Raw genomic sequence first — 20455 nt, forward strand, 5'->3', positions numbered from 1 at the left:
AGACAAGTAAGGTTGCAGCAAGTTATCCCTCTACGCAGCTGCTGCTTTTGGATTGGTATGTCCTGGAAAAGTGAATTTATTACTCAGAAATGGATTACTGCAGGAAAAGGGGTGCCACAGAATCTATTTCCTTACACCTTTGCTTTCAAATGAAGGAGGGACTGCATTTATGTTGTATTTTAAGGGGGGTTTGGTCAGCATAAAAAACATTACTTGGTAATGCAAGAACATTTCCTCTAGTTATCTCCTTATGAATGAGCAGTCATATTAACCATTTTATTGGCATATGTCCTGCCTCTCCTTACTCTGATGACGATGTGCGTCATGTGGAAACGTAATTTGGTGCACCTCATTAAAAGCTTTTACTATAACCATGTGCTCCAGATCTCATCTCTCCAGATCCTAATGACATTCCCTTCAGCCTCAGCTCTGCTTTGTGTTTGGTGCTAATTATAGTAGCCGATTTTGCATACATGCTTAACTAGGACGGCGAACATGAGCTGAGATTCACAAGCTCTGTCCAGTCTTGAATGTTTGAACAAAAATTCAAAAGTAAATCAAAACTTAATCAAAACATCCTGTGGGTCTGACAGACAGTACACAGCCGAATCACAAATTTGGAGGCTGAGCCGAGAGCTGGAAGCAACAGCAACTGAGGCAATGGAGTGTGGCAGTTGTGGCCACGTCCATAAAGCCATTCCTTCTGACAAATACCTGTCATTTAACAAACTGAACTGCCAAACACATTATCAATAAGGCTTAACCACGTGGTAATTAGGATGGCAGATGTGGCTTGTGACAGCTCAAGGTGACACGCCTTTCATTTCCGCAGCTCTGAAGGGAGGCTGAAGGGACCGTTGTTGCCAGTGACGATGAAAATAAGATGCCAAAAATGTTGAGCAGATACCTCTGTGCTTGCACGGTCACAAGGCCATATGCTTCAGCTTTAATTATGAGGGACTTGGGGAGAGAGGGACTCTGGGTTGAACTATGAATCACTGCCACTCTGCCTGCCTCAAAAGCCCCATTCCACTGGATTTTAACACTGCCCACACAGGTCTCCCCCCTTTCTATAAATAAACTGCTGTTCCGAAGCAGGCGTTAAATGGACAGCTGACACCACACTATGCTTTCATTTACAAATTTGTTTCCGAGCCTAATTAAAATCTCCAAGTATAGCACGTTTACTGGTATGAGTAAATGAAAAGAAATGACAGTTGAGTGTACACACAAAGCTGGACTCAGTCAATCCCACATGAGCCAGAACCACTGAAGTATTTCATGAGCTCAGAGCCATTTAAAGCATAACCAGGGTTAAAAATCATTCTTGTAACTGTGAACTTACCAAATGTGCAGAAAAATGAATTGTCAAGTTATGCCAGCTTGCTGAATAGGTCAGTGTTGAATCAAATTGTATAGGTCCTATTAACTGAAATGGTGAAGTGTGCAATTCACATAGGCACTAAGTGCTAAAGAGTTGGGTGTGTTGGTTTCAGAAAGTATTCAGATCCCATCACTTTTTTGCACACTGTATTGTGTTGCAGATTTAATTTTAATTTAATCGATAAAACTTACATTGTTGTCCATCAATCTACACTCAATCTACCCCATATACCTTTTTCTGCAAATTTATTTAAGCTTGTATTCAGACCCTTAATTCAGGACTTTATAGAAGCCTCTTTGGCATCAATTACAGCTTTGAGTGTTCTTGGTTAAGTCTCTACAAGCTTTGCAGACCTGGATTTGGACAGTTTATCCCATTCTTTCTGGAAAATCCTCTCAAACTCCATAGGATTCAATGGGAAGTGTCTGAAGTGCCATCTTCAGGTATCTCCAAAGATTTTCTATATGGTTTAATTCTGGGATTGTCCCGAAGCCACGCCAGGGTTGTCTTGGCTTTATATGCTGTGGGTCATTGTCGTGCTGAAAGGTGAACCATCACCCCAGTCTCAGATCATAAGAACTGAGAAGCACCCACATAGCAAGGTGCTGCAAACACCATGCTTCACCATATGGATGGTATAGGCCAGATGAAGAGCAGTGTCTGGCCTTTGCCAGATATAGTGTTTGGAGTTCTGCCCAAATTGCCCGAAGTTCAATTTCTCATTAGACCAGGGAATCTTTTTCCTCATGCTCGGAGTCCTTTAGATGTCATTTGTCAAACTCTAAGCGAGCTGTCTGGTTTACTCAGAGTCTAACCACTCTACCATAAAGGCCTGATAGATGGAGTGCTGCGGAGATGGCTGTCCGTCTTGCAGGTTGTCTCATCTCTGCAGAGGACTTCTGAAACTCTTACAGTGATTGTTGGGTTCTAACGCACTTATTGCTTCTTTAATCAGTTTGGCCAGAGTTATTTCAACTCAACAGTAAAATTCAATTCAAATTGGCAACATACAAAACTGACACAAATTTTTTTTAATGGAGTTATTGTAAGTTTGCCACCCATCTGACATGTAATGATGCCTGCTTTTACTTTGAAGGGCAGTGACTCTGTAGTCCAAGAACATGAATACAAAGAAATAAAAAAGCATGTGCACACAACACACTACCACATTGTTTTACATGTCCACATACACACACACACACACACACACACACACACACACAATGAAACTCTAGAATCAAAGCTATATTGTTATGTGTATATGTATGTGGAGGTGGTGCAGCGTGGGGGGGGGGGGGGTTGTAAAGACAAAACTAGTTTAAGTGATGGGCTCTATATGCCCTTCACCCACCTCTGAAGACAAACAACTCATACTCAGCAGCCTTTGATAGAGAGGCTTGCTCCACAGATGATCACAGGGGTCATAATTTATCCCTGTATTGTCCTGCTGTAGCACATAAGCGTGCACTGCAGCCAAAGTCTTTTTCAAATATTGAAAAATGAATCAAACTCAAAGTCTCATTCGGTGTAAAACAAGCCTCCTGCATACACAGATTGCAGATTGCTACAAGGCAGGCAGGTCTGTATCACCAGGACCCCCAGCCTGAGAACCCCCACCCCCCACAGTTACAGACTATGACCCGCAGCTGTATTAATTATTGTTGTCAGCTAATTAACTGACGTTTAACCCAGGAAATGGCTGGAGCAATTCCACTCAATTAATCAGCATTGAGGAATAAATTAAAACCCTTCCTAAAAGTGATTACCATTGAGGGTCTGCATTCAAAATTGAATTTTAATTGGGCTTTAAATGTTAGATTTGAGTTATGGTTGAGAACAGAAACAGCTCATGTATTTACACTGCAACTTTTACAAATGAAACAGGCTCCTGACAGCAGATAAGTCGAAATTCAAACCTGTTGAAGTAACTAATAGGAAATGCAATTAAGTTATAAAGGGCACAAATTGCAAAGGGCATCATGTGCATGTACAGTGAACATGCTGTACAATAGTAAAATCAACATTTGGAATTAATGAACAATAAATAAAACAATGAATAAAAAATATAATTGGAAATGGCTGAAACATTAATGGAACAATGAGTCAGACTGACATCAAAAGACAACAATGTTTTGAAGCCCTGAAATAATACTTTATAAATTTAGTTTGCTTTATCTGAGGGACAGAAGACATGAATAGTCCATTCACACAGCAGAGGCCAAAGAACCTTTCTAATAAACCAGGCTCAGATCAAAGGTTCCCAGCCTTTTCCAACTCATGGCCCTCTTGAAAGTCTAGAAAATGTTGGTGGCCCTCATCCAATCCCATCACAATATGGAGGCCAAATAATATGTTCTCAGAGCACTTTTTATTTGAATAACGATCCAACATTCAGGACTGAACTGAAAGCAGGGGAAACATGTAGGAAGCTTAACTTTGGATATAATCTTTTATAGCGCAATCAGACTTAGATAGTAAACAAGTATAAAATGTGTTACAGTGGCGACAACATTAAAGTTCCTATCATTGGCTTATCACAGTGATGGGAAAAACAAAACAAAATGAAAGGACATTATTTCTATGTTTATTTTTTCTAATTAGTTTTCGTTTCATTTCATTTCTTGCCCCACTTGCAATACCTTCAGAGCAGTGGGCCGCAGCCCACAGGTTGGGAACCGCTGGTTCCATTAGTTCCTGTTACTGGTCTGGGGGTAATTTTTTTCCAAAGGCCCAGATAGAACATGGTTGAGTTTGCAGTGCTGAACACTCATCATTGGTCAAACAAAGCCCAGACAAAGCTTGGCTGCAGCTTCAGTCACACAGGAACAGTGACAGATATTTCTTATAAAACATAAAGTTCTGTTGTCGGCTTCCCAGAGAGTTGAGAAAGAGCGAGACAGACAGAGAGACCTGTGTAAATGAGTGAGTGAACAAGTGAGGTGGAAGGGGAGCAGTGATTGAGAGAGTAAACGAGTGAACTCGAGAAACAAAACCTAATTTGAAGTTTAAAGCAAAGGTAAATAAATAAAAAATACAGTCTGTTTGTTAAATCCATTCAAGCATCACAAATTTGTCCAATCTTCAATCCTCCTCTGATACGATGGGAATGGAAACAGAGTTGCTTAAAAGCAACCTCGTCTCCTAGAAATTACACCTACTGTATATGCTACTGATTTGTAACAGTAATTGCATTTTGAGAGAAACATAATACAGTATTTTAATATCAAGATAATAAACAAATGTTTGTCATGAACAAATAGTTCATAATCAACCAAACCTCTAAATCCCAGCACGTTTAATTTGTTTCAGGAAAATATTCTCGGCTTGGGAAATGACTGACTCTTACTGAGCAGTGTGATCTACTTGTAATCAAGGGCCCTATAATTCAAAGCACAGGATTGCAGTAAACCTGCTGCTTTATCACGTACAAATTGATTGACAGCTCTGTTTTATGTGCACACAACTACACAAGCACTAAAACCACTTCTGTAATGTGTTGTGGTGCCATTAAAGGTTTGTTTGAATCAGTGATGTTTGCAGACACACAGCATTTGCAGTTTGCAGTTCACATCATTTGACAATAACAAAATGTCCCCTGTTCCATCTATATTCAAACTTTTCATCATCTACGTGAATGTGCGCTGCGTATAATCAAACATTACTGATTAGACCTTTATTAATTATGGATGTCCCAGACGCTTTCCTGTGACACTGTGTCAAAGTGGTTTGGATTCAACCCTGTCGTCATTTTTATTCTATTATGTTTTATTATATTATAAGTTGCCTCCAGTATTTTGCTCCTATATTATATAAATATAGTGGGCAAAATATTTAACATACTAGACACACATTTGAGTTTAATTTAGCCTCAAAACAGGTCAACACACAATCAACTGAAGTTGTCTTCTAAGCAGAAGGTAGCCTTCAAGACTGGCCTGTGTTTATTGTAGGGCTTCTGTTCTTCTCTTGTAATGCATCACATGGTGTTTCCATGGTTATACCCACTCAGTACTTTTTAATTTTTCAGTTTATTATGCTATTCATTGATTCTGGTCCCAGTGTGGAGTGTTAATTACGGCTGAAGTTGTATGACATTTCCTAACATATAATGATCCCCAACAAGCTGAACTAGCACTTACTATCCACTCTCCATGCATTTCCTTACCTGATGTTCTTGTACTTGCATGGAGAGCTTGTTAGCATCGCACTGCAGTAGTAGTATCAGACTACTACTACTACTACCTCTACCACTACTAGCAAGCTAGTACATGTAGTTTACAGTGGTTAGTAATGTTACATTGTTTGAATGCATTTTCTGAATTTATGAAGGGAGCATGTTCAAGCTTAAACTGGTCCTAAAGTTGCTGTTTAAAGTCAAACAATGCATTAAATTTATGAGCTTATTTTATGTTGCAAATGTAAAAAAAAATTCAAATTCACTATTTCCATTTGGAACACGGTAGAATAAGAATGTGGTGAAATAGAAGCAGATACAGCTTGAGTATCTCAAAAGTATACTTAGGCACAGTACTTGAGTAAATGTATTCAGTTAATTTCCACTACACTAAGCCCTCATCCAAAGATATGGCTGCTCTGATCATACACGCATACAGTTAGGACCATGGTGGTTTTATATAAGAGAGCCATATTTGCTCCACCATCTGCTCAACTGCTTCAAAACAAGTGATATGTTTTCATTTGGTGGCTTTTAAAACCTTTTTTCCAGTGTGGTTTTGTTATGACAGACATTTTTATACCTTGCATTTTTACAAAGGGAATCAGCAGTGGTACATAGCACAGCCGTGACCAAGCTGCTTCTCTAAAAGGCTCTGGCACCGAGTGCACGGAGAGAGACTGTGAACTTGGGATGTTTGCAAAGTGAAGTTCACTCAAATTAATCATGCTGTCAGACAATGAGAGCAGAGCACCCCAGGGCTAAAAGGGAGACAAGGCCTTTCAGCAAGAAGAAGAATACGCTGCGCTACTATATATGTTTTGGGCTTGTTATTCATTTTCACTAAGGGAGGTGGGGGCTGGGGATGGGTAGGTTATGTAGTGGTGTGCTCTTGCTCTCTTGGTGCTGGGGAATATATCTATCGTTCTGGGGAGCCATTTCCCATAAGAGGGGATAAATGGATGTAGCTGAAGGTGAGGACAATGCAGGAACATCACATTTAGTGGCTTATTCATCAAGTTCATAGGTGGTGTCAGGCCGCTGCCAAATGTTGCATTTCCACAGCACCCTTGTAAAGGAACTGGTACTGGCCTTGCACACATGCCAGCACTCATCATACTTTATCTAATTTGTGTCTCCATTTTAATGCACAATACAGACTTGCATTTGTTGCTCAGTTTTGATATAACGTTTTATATAACTGTTCCGATTTTCCATTAATTTGGAGCAACTTTATTCAAGCCTGGTCTTAAGTGTGCTATCTAATCTGTAGCTGTTACCAAGGTTCAGACTTAACACCAATGCCATGGCTGTAATAGCCTGCCTGTAACCGTGAGCTTAGTGTTGTTTGTTAGTTCTTAATCATGATGTTGTATGTCGTGTCATAAGCCCCCTTCAGACACGCACCTTGTTATGTAAATGATATAAGAATTCAACACGTCTGTTTCATGTCTAAATAAGCCTGTGAGTCACTTAAAGAAGTCACAACATCAGTCTCATCAGGTCAGAATTACTGACACTTCCGACACAGCACAAGTCTGACATGAATACATTTAAGAAGAGGTTTTTCTAAGTTCAATCAGAATTTTGCTCATTTCCTCCCCGCAGGAGAAAAAAAAAAGAAACACAATCATCAGAGCATCAGTCTTTCAGTTCTTATTCAGGTCAGCTGCTTAATGTGTGAATATCTAACAAAACACTTTACATAGAGCATATGACCAGTTACAAATGGAATTATAGTCACAACCTTACATCTTGTCCTTTTTTAACTGTGATGAAACACTGCAGGTTGTAGAATAAGCAGCAGATACTGTATATCATATTGAATAAATGATGAGATTGTATTAAGGTATTTGAGTTGGTTAGACTTGAGAGAGGCTCCTAATTGTCATTAATTAAGCAACAGATTAAAAAGAAATCAAATGCAAATGTCTTTTAAGATCAATAATTAAATAATTCCCATCATTATTTTCTAGCTCACAGCTGTGTTTCAGGTCCCAAATAATGCACAAGTGTTGAGGAGCTAAATATGGCTCTGTTATATCAGAATGAACCATAGCACAACATTTATGTAATGAACACCTATGTTTGAATGTGAGAGACAAACTTTTTAACAGGTAGATGAAGACAGCAATATCACAGATTCCATAATTAAATGGGGCTTTACAAAAACTTATTGTGCTACGATCTACCTGAAGTGAATAAATAAACTCAGTGTGGCAGAACTCCCCTCCTTATGGTAGCATCAAAATAGAGATAAGTAAAGAATACAATAGTCATAAATGTGGTCATCATAAATAGACATTATAAATATGAATATAGACTTAAAACATCCGTTATTGTTCATAGTAATTGTACTGCATACAAGACATGGATTTTATTTTACAGTATCTTTGTTAATGTGCTGCTCTTTATGATTTTACAAGCAGTTTAGAGAGATGTTAAGTTTTCATGTTTGTTTATTGCTTTCATATGACCAACTGGCATCAGACAAAAACCGCTGTCTCAATATGAAACCATGCTATAGTGTTTACCCACTACTGTGTGTGTTCACACAGTGATATATTTATCTCTAAGCAGAACACCCACAACTAATATACAATTGTAAACAAGTGACATTTTAACCTATACGTGCCATTGTTTAATTTAATTTTCCAACACTCTACACAACCATTAGCCTCTTGTCTGTAACATGTCTTGACAAAGCACCCTGCATCAGATGGAAACTGTGTCTGTGGATAATCACTGTCCTTTCCACAGTACTGAATGGTATAGCATGTTAAGACATACAATACAAAATTGCCGTATAGATATCCAGTACAATACACACTGATGCATAGACACTTCTCTAGGAAACAAAGATTAAAGATATCCTATAGTTCGTCTCTCCAAATAACCCAGAAATTGATTCATTTTACATCTAACAACCTGTTTTGTTTGCCAGCTACTGCATCTTTATTCCTTCTTTATTCCAAAGGACCGCATTCAATTGCTTCCGTATTAACATACTCTCACTGTTGCAATTTGCTCATTTTAATTACAAAACTAGGACCACTGTTTCTAATTCCATACAGGACCCTGATGGCAAACCACAGGCTCTGGTGTGACAGTTGTCCACCCCGACCCCCTCCTGGCGTGCAGTTCATAAATGTGGCACTGAACGTAATGCAGCCAGCGAATACAGCCACCACAACGTAATTGGGAAAGCAATTTAGTAATGTATGAACGGACTTTCTAGGAGACCGGGTTGCCTGTGGAAGGTGAAAGACTGTGACAGTGTCCCAGACAGTCTTGAATTCTGTATATGTATCACAAATTCTCCATGTTGGTTTCTTATCTGCAGAGTGTACACAAACCACCGCCCTTCACTGGAGATGACAGTGATGCTCTTCTTTATCCACATTCTATCATTTTCCTTCTCCCTATTCACATAGTAGATACACCTTAGGCTGCCCTCGCCTTTATATTGTCTTCCTCTCATGTCTCAATTTATCTCTCATACGCTCAACCAAATCTCCAGCTATCGCTTTCTCCCACACACTCCTTCTCATTTCCCTCCCTCTGTCTCTCTCCCCCCTCCCCCCTCTTCCATTTCTGTGGTTGCAGGAAACATGTCTCAGTCACCAGCATTATCCAGATACCTTCTGGATGTGCTTGTGAACACGGTGGGAGCAGTCACAGTGATATATGGCTGTAATCCCACCGGTGCAGCATCACATAGCCGTCAGTTGCCATGGGAGACAAGATGATTTATATTCTGCACCTCTGTTTATGGCCGATATAAGTGATGTTAATGTTAAAGCCCTGATCCTGCACTCTTATGCAAAAACAGAGAGGTCCTGCCACAGATTGAAATATTACAGACAGAAAGTTTATTCCAAAATAAAAAGTTAATAATGAAAAAAATATTTTAATATAAATATAAAAATACTTGATTGGTCCTTTGACACTAACTTGGGTCTTTCCCACTGCAGTGACAGATAAATGTTTCCCTCTTCCTCGTGTCCTATTGCTGTTTCATGTATGCTGTGTTTTATTTCCCACTGACTATTTGTTGCCATAGATAAGATGACAGGTCATCAGTCAGTGGAGCAGCATGTATGCATTACGTTTGATGATCCATGCAGTGCATCAAAATGGAAAAACATCTGTAAATGGCGGATGTCTTCTAGCGTTATTGATTTCAGCAGGGGAAGGATTGATAAGTGAGACAAAATCAATAAAGATAATATACAGAGCTGTAAAGAAACACTGTTTTAAAGCAACTTGAATAATATGCTGGCAGTGTTAGATATAGCTACGCTGAAGTGTTATAGTGGTGTGTTAAATCTTACAGAATACATAGATATACAGTGAAACTGATTTCCAGCCAAATTCCAAATTGGATATTGAATGTAATGTGGATATGTGGAATATGAATATGATTATAGCCCCATTTAAATATATCTTAGACAATAATGGTGACCTGCTGATCTACACCATATTTTTCACAAGCTTACTTGACATTCTGCCAATGCAGAAGTTTTAACTTGATAAGCTCAAACCCCTGACATGACATGCATGGACATTTAACTGGGAGATTTACACTCCTGACATGTCAAATGACATTATACAGAATGAATAATTTAACTAGAAAAGAGTTGCCTCTCTGTTGATCTTGTTGCACCACCCCCTCCGCCTCTGATCGTATAATGATGCGACGTCATGGCCCTTCTTTCACCTTAAAAATGAGTTTTGCCAAAAGCAGACACCAGCTTGCATCCGCTTTGAAAGCTTTATTTTGACCTTTTGGCAAAATTAATCCCAGCATTAATTTTGACCAACTACAGTCAATATAATCTGCTTCTGGTAATATTTTCATTTTTAATTTCCAAAAAGAGTGCAGGCTAAAAATGAGAAGCCTGACACAAGAGTGTTTGGCACATTCCTAATATGAAGAGTGAGGAGCGACATGAGATTTGATGAAAGATTGTTTGGCCTTGGAGCTTTGAGGAAGTATTTTATCAACCTTTATCCAAATCTGGGTGACAGAAAATTAATCACCAACAATTTTTATTAGTCACCATTCATCATAAGAAATGGAAAATATAATATCCAGTGTGTTAAGCATTGAACTTTTCCACTCTTTGAGCTTTGTATCATTATACTTTTGTGTTTTGATGTTGGGCAGAACAAACAAGCAGTTTGACCTTGGGCTGAGAGCATTGTATTGGACATTTTTCACTGTTTTCTGACTCATCTGAGAATGCATTTGAACAAATAATCAAGTAAAATAATAATTAGATTCAGCCTTATTGACTTTTTGGGTAAGCAGCTTTTTTCCTCTGAACAGAAATTGTTGTTGTGTCTGACGGAGTCTAGGTTGTGACAACAGTTTAATTATTTTTAATTATGAATAAATGTTGCCCCACCAATTGTCAAAGAGGGACATTTTTCAGGTGAAAAATTACAGAATATTTTCCCTTTTGTTTCCCTTAGGTTGTAGCTGCTGAATGAAGAGTTTATGTGTTGTTTTGCTGTTTCACAGCTTGTCTCCTCTCTGATCACCGCATGCTCTCTGTGATCATGGCAGTTACTCTGCTAATTAGTATAAATGTGAATAAATACAGATTCTAGAAAGTCATTGAAATGATTATGAAGTACTAAGGGTCATGATTACTTTTTATTTTTATTAGACATGATAAGTGACACCAAAATTTCAAAAACTAAATTTTCATCAAATCTTCAGAAACTTTATACTTATTAATGGAAATTGTTTTTTCGCTTTGACACGATTCTTTTGAAATTCTTTTTTTATTGTTACTTTAAGGTCCGTTCAAACAATATGATGGTGTACTAGTCTTTCCCATCCAAGCCTTCTTTGAGACACAATTGTAACCAAAAGTAATGGATCTGATCCAAACTAAATAATACAGAAGCAACTGAGGACCAGTGAAGTAAATCAAAACACAGGTATCAAAAAAAAATAACAAATAACTAAAACCAAAAGGTTGGCGTGTACCTGGATGATACTTTAATCCCTTTATAGAAATCAGTACAAGAAAAAAGGGAGAAAAAAAAATGATATAGATTCACATTAAACAAATGATGGATGTACAGGTGTGAGGTGGATACGTATACAGATACTGAAGGAACCCTCTGTCTGTACTCTGCGCTCATTTCATCCGTATTTTATGCACGTTTTCTGAAAAATGGATAACTGAAATTTGGCAAAAGTACAACAAAGAAATTTTACAAATGTCTGAACCTCACAGACCAACACTGCCTGAGAGGAACATTATTACGACCTCCTCCGCCATTGCCATTTTTGTCGTCAGAAATTTTTTGACTCTGAGCTGCCCCTATAGTGGTGACGTTGTTATGCCAACACAAACGTTTGAAGCAGACACATCTGTTTTCATAGGAAAAGGGAGCACGAATGAGCCATGAGAGGGAAAAGTTGGAGGTATCTATAGTGTGCGATTGATATGAAAATACTCTTGTTTAATATGAATGTGCTGTATATTTAAGTGAGAGTCTCCAGCCTGCCCTCTACTGTATCACTACTTCTGAATAGATTTTATGTTAATGTTGCCATTCCCTGTGTTTTTCCAGTGGAGGGTGAGCTGCAGATCAGGCTCCACTTTGATCTAACATTGGAGACTTTGCTTGCCTCTCTCTCCTGTCATCTAATATGATATTAATATTTATTAAGTATTCTTCCTGATTCTTCAGGTAAAGTAAACAAGAATGAAATGTAGGGCCACCCCTTTGATCTGGCGCTGAAGACTGCAATCTCCCCTGCAATATGGAGGAGTAAATATTGCATTAACGTTACCATTACCATTTACAGGTGTGGTGGCGAGGCACCCTGAGCCACCCTTTAATCTGGCACCAAGGACTGCATCCATGTTAATAAAGGTGTTTGTTTTTCTGTGTGTGTGTTAATGCAGGTATGGTGAACTACAGCGAGGTGTCTGGCTACCCCCTTGTTCAGCACTGGAGTCTCCGCTCTGTGTTGTACCACGTCAAACTCAATCAGTGGGTCCTCTCTCAAGGTAAATCAGCCTTTGCTTCTGGTAATTAATTATATATATAATTTGTTATTGCTGATTGTTTATTTATTCTGGAGGAGACCATGCTCTGGTCTCTGTGGCATAAACTCTCACGTTCACCGTGGAGAAAAACAGCGCTGGCTATCAATTATTTATAACATTGTAATTAATATGACACATCAAGGTTAGCAGCTCATCATAACAGCTTGGGTACTTTGTTTACTTTTCATTTTTGATCAGCTATGTAATTAACAGGCAGGCTGCCATCATTTGATCAGACTGGCACCAATTCTCTCGTCATTTTAGAGCTTAAAGATACTGTAATGACATCTTCACTTATCTTTCACTGCTAAACTTCTTTTAAAGGCTTTTGAAATACCATGCATGCTGTGCTGCTAAAGAAAGTAAATGGTAACAGAATAATGTGTGTGCAGAACTGCCTGCAGAACAGTACACCTTTCTAAATCTATTCTTATCAGCAGCAGGAGCAGTTTTATGATAATAAAATTCTTGAACATGTAAAGACTCTCACCACAGGGTGCGTTGCTGGCAATATTGTAATGTAGTGCTAAAAGGTTCATGTTGGGTCCATTATATCAATTTAAACTCTCGCTGAAGCAGTCGACTATGGACTGAGTGCTGCTCAGCTGTGGTGCTTAGAAGGACCCCTGAAAGGCTGTAAATGGGTGAGAGTCAACTTCCCTTTAATCACAAATTAGCGAAATGTCACTTCAAAAGGGCAAAAAACTAAAAAGTTGCTCAACAAGCACACCCAAACAAGAAGGATACAGAGCTGTAAAACACAGCGTCCACTGACTGTTGTGATCCCAGCCTCTGTTAACTGCCTAATAACTCATAATAGCTTTAAATATCCATTAGTATCCAGAGGCACAGGGTGCTTATGAAGACGGATGCATCCAAACTAAATAAAAAACAGCATGAACATGTTTATTCTCTCTCTCTCTCTCCATTACAAGAAAGTTGCTCTGTGTAGAAAGTTTTCAGCAGCATATACAAAGCAATACAATTTCAGTATGCTAACATGCTAACAATAACTAAGCAGCATGCTGATATTTAGCAGGTGTAATATTTATCATGTTCACTATCATAGTTTAGTTTAGCATTTGCACTCATAGTGTAGCGAGTTAGCACGCTAACATTTGCTGATTAGCACTGAACACAAAGCACAGCTGAGGCTGATGGGAAAGTCATTAGTTTTGCAAGGTACAAAGGAAAAAGTTTGCCCTGGTCACGGTGCGAGTCAGAGGTTTACTGAAGTTATTACATGGCATCCTGAGGGTTACATGAATGTGCGTAATCCATTCTGTTATTGTTGTGATATTTCAAAAAAATAAATGTCAGCCTCATGGTGGCGCTAGAGGAAAAGTGAAGGGATCACCAACATCATTAGGATTCATGTTTTGACCCCCGAGCTGGTCTCGGCAAAAAGGGAGCAGCATAGATGAGAGACTTGAGTCATTTTGTCCAGGATCTCGAGCTTTTATTGCCAGAGCGTGAAGCACAATTTAACTTCAGGCAGAGCCAAGGCCAAAATAACAAACATAACAGCTCTAACTAAAAAAGAAACCACAATACTGGAACTGACACAAAAGAAAAGGTTACAATACTAAACTCTCCAACACACTGAAAACCGGAGAAAAAAAAGAGTTGAAACCAAATGGCAGTTCTACCCTACAGGGCTTTTTTGAAAGGTTTCCAAACTACAGCTCAAATCAAACAACCAGTAACCGGTAACTGAAGTTTAACAAACAAAAAGTCTCCAGTTAAAGCTGGCACAGATATTGTACTGAAAAATGTAGTTTTTTTTTTTCACACATATACATACAGGCAGGCAACCAGCAGCATGCAACGGAGACAGAGTGAAGTGTAGCTTCTCAGTCCTTTTCATACTCCAGGTGAACTAAAGGGGCTAGACTAGATATCTAGACTAGATGCAACCAATAACATGAGGAGGGAGGATCCAGAGCAGCACGGTAAACAAACACTTTACACACAACACAAAGTTACATCCACCTGTGGGTGGAATATAACAATTCATCATCTTGGAACAAGGAAAGTCTGTGATCTCATTGCAATCCATCCATTTCCCAGGATACGTAAAATGTATGACGTGCTGATGGTGCAAAAGAAAAGTCAGGGTTCGTTCAAGTTTTTGGGATTCATCATGATGTTTCATCTTCATCATCTTTGCACCAAATTTCATGGCAATCCATTCAGTTGTTGTTGATATATTTCATTATAAGACAAAAAATATCAGTGTGTTAGTGACACTATAGGAAAGGTCAGAGTTTCATGAAATTTATTACAACTATGTCTTCATTCTCTGAGAGCCATGAGTGTCTGTGCAACATTTCATGGCAATTTATACAATAGTTGATCAAATATTTCATCCTGGACCAAAGTCATGGACCAACCAACTGAATTACCTGAAAGGGTTTTGATAAATTCCTCATTCCCAACTGCAAGTACTATTTTAAATATACATCTATAATGCAAAATACTGTAACATTGAGTTTACACAGATGATTGTATGACTGGTGTCTGAGGATGTTTTTCGTTTAAATTTGGCGTTTACTCCCCAAAAGAAACGGTGTGGCTCATGTAGCTTATCTCTTCCTTTGTCAAAATTTTGTTCTTAAGTTTGATATTTTATTTTCTGTTTGGTATTGTGCAAATAAACAAACAATCAAATAAGTTGAGCTTATGAAAGATGGCGTGCATTTATTTAGTCTTCAAAACCATACAGTGTGTTCCCTTATTAACCAGCACTGGTGGTTTATTATTTCCAGGCCCATGTACACATACTAATAAGAGCGCATCCATTATTTATTGGAAGTGTGTGTGTGTTTGAAAGAATTAGTGTGTGTGTGTGTGTGTGTGTGTGTGTGTGTGTGTGTGTGTGTGTGTGTGTGTGTCTGTGTGTGTGTGTGTGTGTGTGTGTGTGTCTGTGTCATTATGTCCTGGTAAGCAGGTTAAAACAATTTCATTATGTATGAATAGTAGAACCAGCAAGACTGTGACAGGCATACAGCAATGCAGTTAAAGAGCTGTATAGATTCAATATGTATCTATGTATAAAAGCTGATGTTCACCTTGGTCCGTCATCGTCATCCTGTAAAAGCAAACAGTTCCTGAATGTCCGCGAGCTTGGATCATTTTTACAGGTGCAAAGTGGGTGTCACATGCAAATATGATGATGGATATTGAGACAGCTACTTATAGATATGTTGATGGATAGATAGAAAGGAGGTCAACCCACAGAAATATATATCTCATTTTATTTTCCTTGTCTATTTCTCTGTCTCTCTGATAGCCTGTCATATATCACAAAGCTTTGTATCCATAGCAAGACCAAGGCATTCTGACAGCGCCTGCCATGGAAACTTCAGAGAATGAGATAACTGTGGATAGGTATTTAGTCAAGCAGTGCTTCTTCTGAAGGCTGCTCCTGGCTGCTGACACATCAGGGATTATACTGAATATTTTCTGACGGTTTTCTCACTACTAAATGTATTATTCTATAAAAAATATATCTGCATCTTTTCTTTTCATTTGCCTCACTACATAACTTGCCGTTTTCAGGGTAAAGCAAAATGTGTTGAAATGTTGCATTCATTCTCCTTGTCTGTCATGTAATAATTTGGATGCTTGTAATGTTTTCCGTGCAGCATTATTGTCAAATCCATCATGAATAGTTTCCATTCCGATAAGTGCAGCCACCTCTACTGTAAATACAGCCATGACACCTCTAATGCATTTCCAATGGCGCTGCTGTGGTTTGAAAGTGGCTGCCACGTCTGCTGAGGATACATTTTCTATTTTCTCTTCACTCAGAAGCGACTCGGCAGCCTCCGTCTTTTTTACTCCTATTTCCCACTTTAGCTCATCATTTTTCAACACCGGAGGGGTGAGGCTACTGATTTTTACATCTGATAGCGAAGCCCCCATCGCTCATCCTCACTGCGCTCTCTGTCTCTCACTTCGGTGGCCTCCTAATTTAATTTTAGAGGAGAAGTAAGAGCGAACGGAGCGTGAGTGCTGAGATATTAATACTGCTTCTCCTGGAAATGATAATGATAAACTGCCATTGCACTTTTGCTTTCCCGTGTTTGCCGAGAGAGAATTTCAGCGAGCGAGCACGTGGTCATTCTGTTGTTGTGTGCTCAGCGTATCATATCAAACGCGCTTCCTTGTGCAGTCGGTGAATTCACTGAAATGAAATTAACATTGTCCTTCGCTTGTTTCCAATGTGCCATTACAACCTCAAAAAAAAAGTCAGTCTTCACGTTGACAGAATTATTCACATTAGTTTGAAGAAATCCTTTTATCCCTCCATTGTGGGTAAAAACCTGTCATTTCAGCTTAGTTCCCTCCTAGGACACAGAATCCCAGGGGGAGATTCACTGTCTGAATTAGCTATAAAAAGAATCTTTAACCCTGAGATTTTTACTGCCACTTATCCCGGTCTAAATGAAGAGGGGAAACACTAATCTTTAGCTTCTGCGTTTCCCTGAAACACGGCAAAGGATTGTGTTGTCACATCGAGTCAAGTGGCCTGTCTGATAATGTTTACTGTTAAAGCAGGTTGATTGGAAAGACTTAGAGTAAAGAATATGCACCAGAGCTAAACTTCTCACCAAGTCACCATATTCATATGTGTGTTGGTGATTTAAATTTATTTCTAATTTGAACTTGATGGTTGATCGTGGACCTGGGGGAAAGCAGTTGACAAACATTCTCAACAAAGTCTACTTACTAGCTTGTTTCTGGAGCTTTCAACCTCATCACACAGACCTCATTAACAGATTGACTTTGCTCAGTTGCCATGGAACTGTAGTGATTTCATACTCGTTTGTACGGTGGCCCTGAGAGCTCAGCGCACGCAAATAGACAAAACGCAAACAAATTCAGAAAACATCTTCATCAGTTCGACGACACACGTGCTGCAAACACTCACAACGCAACAGAAGTGTTTCCGGGGGACACTGAACACAGAGGAACCTGGGTGGGACACACTTGTTCAATGTTTTGTGACTTTTGAAGTGAAAAGTATTGAACAAGTTCACATGGATGTATATTATAATACATCCATGCGAGTGCGTCCCAGCCAGGCGCATCCCCTTTCTGTGCCCCCAGGAAACACCTCCCCTGTGTTGTCAGTATTTCAGCACATGTTCACAATTCTTTCTTTCGGCCATTTGTGTTTTCTTAAGTTGCAGTGCGTTGAGCTCTCAGGGCCACCGTACATCTGAGACTTTTATTTATTTTGATTTAAAGTTATTCTGATCACGACAGTTAATTCTTCACCTTGGAAACAGCAGTGAACAGAACAATTCAACTCAAGGTCCACTTGCTTGCTTGCCCTGGAGCTTTTGATATGATAGCAAGTGGACTTCAGTAAGCAGTACTAAACTGCATTATCATCTGAAAGAAAAGGGATTTCTCTTTTCTCTTGAAGATCGGCCCCGTGTCAGACTTTTCATGGCCCATGTTTTTTCACACACAGTAAAACTCCTAAAGAGTTATCTGTGTTAAAGTGAGACTGTAGCTTTTGAAAGAGGAAATAACAAGTTCTTCCTTCTAAAGGCCAGCCTTACTCAATTTTATACTCATAGTGGCTTATGTAACCAAACATTGGAGGGATAATGTTGTATAACTGACATTACTTCCTGACTCTTCTGTTCTTTGTGCTACCTTTATATTACATTTTAGACTTTACCTTTATCATTACCACAATGAGACACTCACAGCTCAAGGCTTTTTTGGCCTGGGGCTCGCTAGTGGGTTCAGTTATTAGCTGATGATTCATTTGTGACCCATGTAAAACACACCATTCACTTAGCCATGAGTGAAAGACAAGTGATAGGGAGGATAGAACCAGGAAAGAAGTGCTGACAATAAAATAAGGACAGAGTTGCAGTATGAAGAAGCTGAGTGTAAACTTGAAAGTTTCTTTATTCTGTTTGAAACTGCAGATTCTCAAAGCTGTAACAAAAATGCCTTGTATTTTGTGCCGAAGTCCCCCATGCTGCATAATTTATTTATTCACACCAAATTTTGTCTACATCAGGTATTCGTCAGATATTAGGAAATAGCTTCAGAAATATAGAAAGGCACCTGAGCTCAGCTACTGTTGCACGCAAACTATTTAACAGCAACACTATATCATGTCCACAGTGTGGTAAGAGTTTGTTTTTGTTTTTTCGAGCCTTTGCTTGTTCATATCCATGTGTTGACAGCGTGGATAATCAGCACACTGTGGTTGAAAAGGTTCATGAATAGTAAGTAGCTGACTCAGATGTCCACTAAACCTGTTTAAGACACCTTAGTGGCAGACGCCTGACAGAAACTGCCACTTTGGCCCACTGTAACTTCAACTACCTATATGCAGTTAATAAAGTGAGACAAACCTGGATTAAAAAGAGTGATGCAGGTCTTTATTACTCAACAAGACACCTGCATCCTGAATCAGTTATCTCCGTGAACACATATTAGCATCATGTCTTTAGAAGCAGTTTAATTGTTCTAAATATTATAAAGTTTTACTTCATCAAGTCATATTTATATCTCATTTTATTCAAACTCCACACCACTGACTTAAACAAAGCTTTTCAAAAACTCCGGTCTGTCTGAATACAAAAAAGTTTTAGCCACACCAGTGTCTTGGCTCTAGAGACAATTGACAGTCTACCACTTTGGTTCAGTCTGAAATATCCTGTGATAATGGCCTCATATTTTCTCTAGCATCATTATAAGGTTGGCATTTCTGGTTTTCAGTGACATGTCTGAAAAGTAATTGGATGGATTGTTGTGAAATTTGTTTCACAAAGTCATGTTACCCAAGAGATGAACTGAAATGACTTGGCTGATGCTCTACTTTTTCATCTAACTTCATAATCAAATTTTGATTTCATTAATGGCCAAATACCTATAAAACTAAGAGAGCTAACTCATTAAACTAATGCTAATTTGTCAAACTAAGCTATAACCTGGGTATCAGCTTACATCTGATAAACCTGCGTGAGTTCTGCTCCATCTTACTAGCACTGATACCGACTGCTGCTGCTGTTTTTTAATCACTATCAGTTCATAAAACATGCAGCATGCCAATAAAAATAATAATGCTGATGTTAATGATGGGGAATAGGTGGCTGTAATAATCATGTAAATCCATTGGGTCGTATTACCATCAAATTAGCATTAAGAATGATCAAACCATTACCTCATCCCATCATAAAATATTTTCACTTAACATTTTAGGTTTTATAATAATTTTTTTCTCATTTAGTGTAACCTGAAATAAATGTAGCAGGCCACTAACATTACAAGAAAAAGAATATAAGAGTATATATGAGTCTTTTTACCATTCCTGTGAATATACAGTGATCATGTAAAAGCCAAAAGCCATGTGGAGTTGTGGAGTTGTGCAGCTGTTGCGGTACAATAAAGTTGTGACGTACAGTCTCTACATACATGCATATCGTGCATATCGTGATGTGTACAGTGGGAATATAGATTGGTTCAGTGGTTGGATGCTTTATTATTCTGTGCAGTGGAAGTAGCAGCAGTAGAAGTTGTAGCAGGGATTTCCTTCAGTTAGTGCCAAGACGGTGTCTCTTCTTTATCTGTGATCCACGTAAAGCCTGTGAGACTCTGCAGCTTTGTGTGGCTTACCTGTAAGACAAATCAAAAAAAAAAAAACTACCTCTTGAAAAGATGAATTTTTAGACTGTAGGGGGAAACGGGGAGTGGAAGAGCAAACAAAAAAACATGTCTACATTTTACCTGTAACACCAAACACTGCTTCATTTTCTATTCATGGTTCTCATTCAGGTTTCTGTT

At 38.8% G+C, this 20455-nt stretch overlaps 1 protein-coding gene across 9 annotated transcripts in view; it reads left to right on the forward strand.

Annotated features, from left to right (window-relative positions):
• Positions 1–20455, forward strand: part of astn1 (astrotactin 1) — a 380707-nt gene that overhangs the window by 209708 nt on the left and 150544 nt on the right. For all 9 annotated transcript variants that reach the window (XM_056392103.1, XM_056392104.1, XM_056392108.1 and 6 more), the window contains one exon: positions 12491–12595. In XM_056392103.1, the coding sequence (XP_056248078.1) occupies positions 12491–12595 (105 nt within the window). The remainder of the gene's footprint in view (positions 1–12490; positions 12596–20455) is intronic.

This window comes from Seriola aureovittata, chromosome 12 (genome assembly GCF_021018895.1).
Source record: "Seriola aureovittata isolate HTS-2021-v1 ecotype China chromosome 12, ASM2101889v1, whole genome shotgun sequence".
NCBI classification, from domain to species: Eukaryota; Metazoa; Chordata; class Actinopteri; order Carangiformes; family Carangidae; genus Seriola; species Seriola aureovittata.